Source organism: Empidonax traillii, unplaced genomic scaffold, assembly GCF_003031625.1.
Source record: "Empidonax traillii isolate 1590-97213 ecotype Southwest subspecies unplaced genomic scaffold, ASM303162v1 scaffold476:size613836, whole genome shotgun sequence".
NCBI classification, from domain to species: domain Eukaryota; kingdom Metazoa; phylum Chordata; class Aves; order Passeriformes; family Tyrannidae; genus Empidonax; species Empidonax traillii.
Genome location: NW_020955669.1, coordinates 523,012 through 531,476, shown reverse-complemented (window position 1 = coordinate 531,476; position 8,465 = coordinate 523,012). Strand labels below are relative to the sequence as shown.

General features: G+C 46.6%; 1 protein-coding gene across 1 annotated transcript in view; it reads left to right on the top strand.

Annotated features, from left to right (window-relative positions):
* The window catches only part of ETV4 (ETS variant 4), an 8,488-nt gene extending 1,037 nt beyond the window's left edge, over nt 1–7,451 (top strand). The window contains exons 4-11 of the mRNA XM_027896063.1: nt 1,802–1,855; nt 2,821–2,941; nt 3,202–3,360; nt 3,693–3,937; nt 5,012–5,080; nt 5,438–5,610; nt 6,398–6,499; nt 7,105–7,451. Of these exons, the coding sequence (XP_027751864.1) occupies nt 1,802–1,855; nt 2,821–2,941; nt 3,202–3,360; nt 3,693–3,937; nt 5,012–5,080; nt 5,438–5,610; nt 6,398–6,499; nt 7,105–7,326 (1,145 nt within the window). The 3' untranslated portion in view covers nt 7,327–7,451. The remainder of the gene's footprint in view (nt 1–1,801; nt 1,856–2,820; nt 2,942–3,201; nt 3,361–3,692; nt 3,938–5,011; nt 5,081–5,437; nt 5,611–6,397; nt 6,500–7,104) is intronic.
* The last annotated feature ends 1,014 nt before the right edge of the window (nt 7,452–8,465 follow it).

Below are 8,465 nucleotides of genomic sequence, written 5' to 3'. Positions count from 1 at the left end.
ACGCTGAATGACACCATTGTGCTGGGCATTTGCTTATGAATGGAACTTGGCTGCTGGCCCTCTTTCCTGGGTACAATTTTCGTTTCAGGCTACTTGCAACTGGTTCGATTTTATGCTAATTTGTCACTTATCTTTGTTGTTTGCCGGAACGTCGGTATTTTCCTAAACAAGAAAGTATTCTTTTAATTTGGGGAACAAAATGCTTCTTTTTCTCTTTTTTTTTTCTTTTTTTTTTTTTTTTTTTTTTTAACTTTTTTGGGGAACTTCCTGGAATTAACACAACTTTCAGATTGGTGTCTAAATTGTTGTGCCTTTGAACTTCAGGGAAAACTTCAAATTCCAAGGAGTCACATTAATTCTAAATGAAACTAAACGGAGTGGTGAACTCACTCAATTCCAGTGCTGTAGATGATCCATTTTCTAGAAAATTCAAAACATATCCTCATAGCATGTAGTCAGAGTCCAAGGGAAATCCTTGAGAAATTCAATATGTGCTTTAATATTCTAGCTTATGATTTCAGACCACAAATAGGAGAACTGGTTTCTCCCATGGCGACTCCCATTTCTAGACTTCTAACATGAAAAGTGACTCTCTGAAGCAAACTATCTTTGGTTTTCCTGTATTCACCTGTATGTCAAAATATTTTCCTGAATGGTGACAATATTTTTATTAATATCTTGGTCGTGTCTCCGTGTGTAGCATTTGTTCATGAGATGGAGGCAATAGATCACTTAAGAGAGCCTTCCTGAACAATGCAGAAGAAAAAGCAAAAATATGAAATATGTTGTAAAACCTCTCTCTGTATTGCAACTATAAGGAGTAGATAATGAACACAAAAATTGAAATATTCTTCTGGCAGCTTTCCCTTTAGCCTTCTAATACAGGTCTGGAGCTGCCTGCGAACATCACTGCCCAGCAGCGATGCTGTGTGCTCTCATTTCAGCCTTGCCCTTCATCTCACATCTCCTCTGTGGCCTGTTGCTTTCAGCCTGTAATTCTCTTAATGAGATCCTCAGCAATGCCACAGAGCCTCAGGGACACAGGCTGCAAGCCCCAAACTCGGCTCACACACTGTGATCCCCGTCGTTTCTTCTATTTCCACCTTGATTTTTTGAAGATAATTCATAGAATGAATTTTCTAGGTGTTTTTTTTTTTCTCCCCCTGTTCCCCACCTTTCATTGTTTGTAGTTGCAGTTTGTTGTCACACAGGTCAGCGTGAAGAGCTTGGCTGGTTCCATTCTGATTCACTGCCTGTTAGTGCAGTGTTTGTTATTTCCTGAGGTTTATTTTTGGCCTGTCTTGTCTAGGTTGGCTTCAAGTGACTGAGATTAGTGGGCTTCCATTCCTTATGTCTTCTTTGACTATATCACCTTTGCTTTAGAGCTGAGGGAGTGCAATCTGTTGTAATCCCTGCAATAACAGAAACTGTAGGTTTGTCTGTTATATACTGGCAGCAGCATTTCTTTCAGCAGCAGAGACAGACTTTATCAAATAACAATCTGCTGCAAGCTCTCCTTTCCCTGCACTAAAAGGGATGTAAAAGTAATGGTTAGAAGTAATAAAATATTCTAACACAGTATGTGCTATGGTTAAGGTTCTCCCAGGACACACCACTGTTCATTAATCCCAAAGGGAAACTATCCTTAGTCACTAAAGTTATACCAGCAGAAAGCTCAGATCTTTCCTGCACAGACTTATTTCTGATATACTGTTAATTATACTGTACAAAGTGCCCAAACTAATCCTTTGCCCCCTCCCTTTCTCCCTCCCTCCCTCTCTCTCTCTGTCTCTCCTGACAGCTCAGGTTCCAGACAGTGATGAGCAGTTTGTGCCTGACTTTCATTCAGAAAACTGTAAGTAGCATGGGGAAGATCACACATCTCAGGGGACAAGGGCAAACTCGAATTTTGGTGCCTTTCCTGTGCTGATACCCCTCCTCTCTGTCCAGGGCAGTTTTCCCCCGTGAAAACTGAAATGAAACACTTTTACTGGTTGCTCTTTTCTACCTTCTTTCCCTGGACTTGGCCTTGCAGCACAGCTGGGCTTGGTCTCTGAGTCATATTTCTTATTTCTTCCTCTTTTTGACCTGGAACTGAGGATGGTCCCACGTTTCACTCTGAGTGAATTCATGAGTCAGTTGTAATGTAATAGCCTGTTCCAGCCATTAGGGTCTGGAAAGCCCTGGCTGCTCCTAACACATCCAGCTTCTTGAAATTCCCATGGAGGTCAGTGCAATGGAGAGAGCAATTTATTTTTTTTCCCCCCCTGAGACTCAGCTGACCAATCAGCATTTTTAGATGGATTGTATATACCTGTTTGATCCATGCATTGAAAAGGGTTGCTACAGACAGGGAAGTAGGTGCCCCACACACAGAAAGACTCTTTTCTCTTCCCAGGCATGGCAAAGAAAGACCACCTTGCATGATGCAAATCAAAACTTTGCCTTTATGTTTTCAAAAAATAACGTGCAAGCTACACCTTGGGACACAACAGAAAATGTCTGTCCCAGCCCTGAACAGCTTAGGAAATACCCACTCTAAATCCTTTTCCAGGTGCTGTGGATCATCATAGAGCATGTCATTAGATTTGCATTTTTAAGGCTGATGAATTTAAGGCTTGATGACAAACTTCACTAAATCAAGGGCAGCGCTCGGGGAAGTCCAGTGAGCAGCTGTGCACGTTGGCATTTTGTTTCTATCAGAGCCACCTGAACGAGGACAAAGTGGCGGCATCTCCGCTGACCTTTCACTGGTGGATAATCACAGCTCTCCATAAAGGAGAAAAGTGCCAACCTGATCTTTCCTTTCCCTCCCCTCAGTAGCTTTTCACAGTCCTCCTGCTCGGATCAAGAAGGAGCCGCAGAGCCCCTCGGAAGCTTCTCTGTCCTGCAGCCACGAGCAGCCCTTCCAGCCCCACAGCGAGCAGTGCCTTTACACCAGGTAAGGTACCTGAACAGGGGGAGAGACAGAGGCTGTTCTGAAACAAAATGCTTCTTCTCCCTGGTGGTGCTGCTGCTCATCTGTCTTTGTGCTGAGTGCAATCTTGGTATCTACTACTATCTCCTATGCTGGGAGTTTGTCAGCCCAGGTGGCTGCACTGGAGGGGACAGCACGTTTGCCTTTGATAAATTGTTCCCAGGTGCTGCCAGAAGTCCTTCCAGGAGAATTGTAACGCTCCAATATCTGTTTGACCCTTCCAGTGCCTACGATCAACCCAGACGAGTTGGAATCAAGTCCCCCAGCCCAGGAATCCTGACACAGTCACCACTCCAACAGTTCCCTAGGCAGGACAGGAGCTTCCCGACCCCTGTGGGGCCACCCCACTCCACACCCAGCTGTGGATACCTCAGTGAAAACGGGTGAGTCACTGCCAGGAGGAGGCAGCCACTGGCAAAGAAGGGTTGCCCTCCTTGGGGATTCAGGGAGGAAGGGGCTGCAGCATCCAGATGGAAGTTCTCTGTTTCCATGGGATCCACTGCTGCTGCCTAGGGTTTGAAATCCACAACCTGAACCTTAACCCTGCTGGATTCTGTGAATGATGGGCTTGGAAACGTCCTTCACTGGGGTCCCTTCCTTGCCCCAGCTGTGAGTGAGCTCTTACAGCCCCAGCAAGAGGCTGAGGAAGTTTCTGTCCCTCCACCAGAGCTGAAACCAAGGAAGCAGCCATCTCATGTCCTCTCCCTTCTTCTAGCTCTGCCTATCAGCCACCTGTGGAGATGTGCCATTCTTTCCCCTCCTCCCAAGGCATGGCCCAGGAAGACCCCATTGCCTACCAGTGCCAGATGTCCAAGCCCTGCCTCCAGTACCCTCCTCAGGGCTTCAAACAGGAGCGCCACGACCCACGATACGAGCAGGAAAGCCAGGCAGGCAGCAGCCACCAGTACCCAGCAGCTGTGGTGGTCAAGCAGGAGCAGGTGGACTACATGTATGACTCAGGTGGGCAGAACGAGCTCTTTCTGACTGCATAAATCAGGCATCAGTGGGAGTGAGCAGCTCCTGGGTGAACAGTTCCATCTGTTCACTGCATCCAAGGTAAAGGTGGGACATGAACTTTCCATGCCATGTTCTGAGAAAGACCTTCTGGTGGATAGTTGAAAGCTTTAGTAAGACAGGAGGTAGAAGGTGATGTTAAATCCATTCAAACTAGCTTAAAGATTAACCCACTCACACCATCAGAAGTGGAGAAAAGGGTGTTTACAGTTTCATAGGTAGTGTTTGTCTTCAGGGGGATGTGTGATGTGAGCTGGTAGGTTGCAGAAAAGAAGTGAGGTCAGCTTTGAGGAAATCATACTGAAAGCATTCTGTAAATGGCAGCAGAAAGGAAGGAATCAAATACGTTGGACCTTGGACAGAAAAACTGTCTTGGATCCCTTCTGGTTTCCTGGTATTTTAATGGACATCTTAAATTGTTTCCTTTAGCAGAAATAAATACATAAATAAAAAGCTCCTGTGAGGGTACAAAAACCACCACTGTGGTGAGGCTGATATTACACTTTCACTGGGTAATTCTGTGCAGACAGGGGAAGAAAATGCAAACCCAGAAGAGTGAGGGTTTTTTTTGTGAGAGTAGTTTATGATTGTAATAAGACCCACTCTGTCAGCTTGGAGTACTCTTCCCTTGGCATCAGCAAAATATCTGCTGAAAGCCATGGCTGCACACAGGAGTGTGAGGGAAACACAAGATGCAGTTGTAGTTATCTTTCTGACCTTAACCCTTTAGGAGGGGCCCTAAGAGGATGTTGGTTAGACAGCTGCACTCACCTGCCCACCTCTGGAGAGCAAGAGCTTTCTTCCACCTGTGTTTTTTAAATAAATGAGTTTTTTTAATTGTTCTGTAGATGTTCCTGACTGTGCTTCCATGTACCTAAACGCTGAGAGCTATCCAAGCCATTCAAACACAGAGGACACACTGGGTAAGAAAAGCAGTGACCATCATCTTTTCCCTGCATGGAACTGTCTTCTGGTACTATCCTGGCTGGCTGTGACCGCTGGTTTTGCTTTCTCTTTCAGGTTGCAGCTACAACAAGCAGATGAAGTCCTTTACTGACGATGTCTGCGTTGTTCCAGAGAAATTTGAAGGTTGGAGAAAGTTGGGTGTAAGATAGGGTTACCCAGCATCTTTGCTTGCCACTTGAGCAGTGCCCACATAGTTCATTACACTGTGTTCTTGTGTGTTAGTTGTGGTTTATATTGAGCTTTTCAGTATTCCATTTCCTGGGCTTTCTTAGCAGCAAACAGGCCTTCTAGCATGAGTAGCTTAATTGTGAGATTCATCAGAGCTACTTTTGCTTGTGAATTGGCCACTCTGTTTCACGTGAACTGAAACATTCCAGGTAAACATTAAACGTGCCCTTTTTTTTTCTTTTTTTTTTTTTTTTTAATTTTCCCCAATGGTTTTTGCACTGCTGTCCTTAGAAACGTCTTGTTTGTTCTCAGCAGGAGACATCAAGCAGGAGGCTGGAGGGTACAGGGAAGGACCTCCATACCAAAGGCGGGGATCTCTCCAGCTCTGGCAATTCCTTGTGGCTCTGCTGGATGACCCGACCAATTCCCACTTCATTGCCTGGACTGGCAGAGGGATGGAGTTCAAACTGATTGAGCCAGAAGAGGTGAAACCATGGAGCTTGTGACAGGCTGAGGGGAAGCAGCCACTGTTTCTGGGGCTGCAAATTCCCAGGTGGCTTTTCCTCTTTCCTGTGAAGTTTCTGCTTACCTGTGGCACTCTGTAGACCCTGCAGCAAGTCAAGCTTTTTAGAAGAGGTCAAAAACACTTGGGTGACAAATATCAGGTTTAAGGAAGGCTGCTTGTGTGTAAGTTTAGACTCTCAGCTATGCAGTGAGTCAAATTGCCCACTGCCTTCACCTCCCTAGATACTCGAATCTCAAGCTTGCAGTGACCTGTGCTGTCTTACCTTGCTCTACACTCGAGGTTCACATCGAGGTTTGGAGTTTGGAACCCTGCTGATTGCAGAAGTCCTCATAAGAATCTGGAAGCCTAATCCATATCAAAATGACATTGCCAAGGCATAATTTCTAATGCTGCCATGTTCCAAAAACCACAGTGCAGCCTGACAGTATCCAGGAGATGTGTCTGTAGTATCTCTTCACATCTTGTTTCAATTAGAGCTGCACTGAGCACTGTTCTTGCTATAGATCAACTTTTATGGGCACTTTCAGTGCAGATGAATTATTTTGGTGGGTTCTCTGTGATCCAGAGTGCTTGAGCTTGAGTTCTACTCTTCTTGTTGTAAAGCTGCTAAATTATTGACGAGTCCATTATTTAAATGCTTTTATGTGTGTTATCATTTCTTAAAAGAGAACCAGCTGGGGAATGTTCTTTTGCTCCTGGGTTGTGTTCACAGACGTTTTCACACACTTTGACACTTTGTTCTGCAGGTGGCCAGGCTGTGGGGGATCCAAAAGAACCGTCCAGCCATGAACTACGACAAGCTGAGCCGATCCCTTCGCTACTATTACGAAAAAGGCATCATGCAGAAGGTCAGTTTGCAAAGCAGGAGGGGACTGTGGCTTTAGGTGATGCTCCTCTTGTCTGACACAGGTACAGAATGTCCTTGAGCGAGCCAGGCACCCCAAGCTTTCTCTCCCCACAATCTCTCTTCGCTGCCGTTAAACAGGGAAGCTGGGAAGGAGCTGAATGCAGGCAGTGTATGAGAAATAAAACAAAGGGGAATCGTGATTTCTTTTTCTGTGTATGTCTGCAGTCAGGAAAGTTGGAAATTATGCAGCTGAAAGGAGATATAATCAGTCTAGACTTGCTTCTGTGAGAGAAAGGCTGCCCAAGGCTTTGTCCTACGTAGTAGGGATGGTCTGTGCCAGATCCAGGGCACTCAAGAGATAAGTGGGAGTGCAACTATCACAGTACAGGCTGCTCAGGGACTGCTGATGCTGTTGTTACCTGGGCAAAGAGTCAGCTGGCAGCATCCCATCTCCCAGGGGAGATCAGAGCAGGAGGGAGACAAGCAGGAGGAGATTACATTTACAACTCGGATGTTTTTGCGAGCCTTTCTGGGGCATCGAGGAGCGTTGCCCGGTGCTACCTGTGAGCCTGCAGCATTCACCTCACCCTCCTCTCTCCCCTGCAGGTGGCTGGGGAGCGCTACGTGTACAAGTTTGTGTGTGAGCCCGAGGCCTTGTTCTCGCTGGCCTTCCCCGACAGCCAGCGGCCGGCGCTGAGGGCAGAGCTGGAGCGGCAGATCAGCGAGGAGGACACGGTGCCCCTCTCGCACCTGGATGAAAATGCCACTTACCTGCCAGACTTTGGGAGTTTCCCTCCACAGCTTTACAGCAAGGGCTACACCTACTAGCACTGGTGACAGCACGGTGCTGGGTATACAGGTTCTAGACGTGGCTGTGTATAGGAGGTAGCTGGTGAAGCGTTCAGGTGATATCAGCATTTTTTCAGGCCAGCACTAAGCTACAAATACCGATGTTCAGGTACACACGTGGATTATCACCTCTCAGCACACAGGGCTCTTGTGTGCCTGTGATTAGACACCCCTCCTATGTGTCAGGATGGGACTTATCCTTAGCCATGCAGTCACATCTTCCAAGCAGTGGAGCTACAGCTGCAGCAGCACCGGTGCCTCCAGCTGGATCAAACATGCCTGGTGCAGTCCCTCTCGTTGGAGAGGGAGGGATTGCTGTCCCACTGGGCTTTTTTTTCAGGTTTGAGAATGCTACAAGGCTGCTGCTGACTCTATTCCTCCAGTACATGTGCTGAACCTCTGTGTAACCCTCAGCTCTGACCACAGGGGACTCACCCCTGGAAGGCCAGTCTTGCCTTCCCAGGATGGCTGCAGGATGACGGTCACAGATCGTGTTGTGAATGTGCCTGCTCCTGCCTGATCACCTCCTTGCTCTTTCTAGGGCTCTCTGGTATTCAGGCACTCCGAGCAGGGTCGCTGGAAGCACTGACCAGGGTTAGAGAACGTGACACATCACCATTTAGGGGAACTAGAGAGGTGCCTGATTGCATTGGTCTGACACAGGTCAGAACCATGTCCAGTTTTCCAAACCGAACAACTTCTTCAACAAACATCCTCAGGATCTTTCAAGACCTGTCAGGCTCTTGAGTGTGCCCATCCTGGGCTTGGTCAGAAAAATCACCTGAGGCAAGAAAAGAACCTGGTGGAGGTGTGATAAAAATGCTGTCCAAAGTAACCTAAACCATACATAGATCTTAATATTGGAATTCAGTCTTAAACTCCACAAACCTTTGCATGTTTTGAGGGAAATCCTGGTATGTTGAAAAGGCAGCTCCCTCTGCAGTTACTGACAGGTCTTCCACAACAGTGAACATTTATAATGAGTACCACATCCTTAGTAAGAGATGTCCTTAATTAGCAGCTCCAACCACGTTCCTAGTTAGACAAGGAGCAGTGCAGTGTGCCCACACAGAAAAAGCTTGTTTCCTACAGCTTCATGATGATTTTTCAGCATTGCA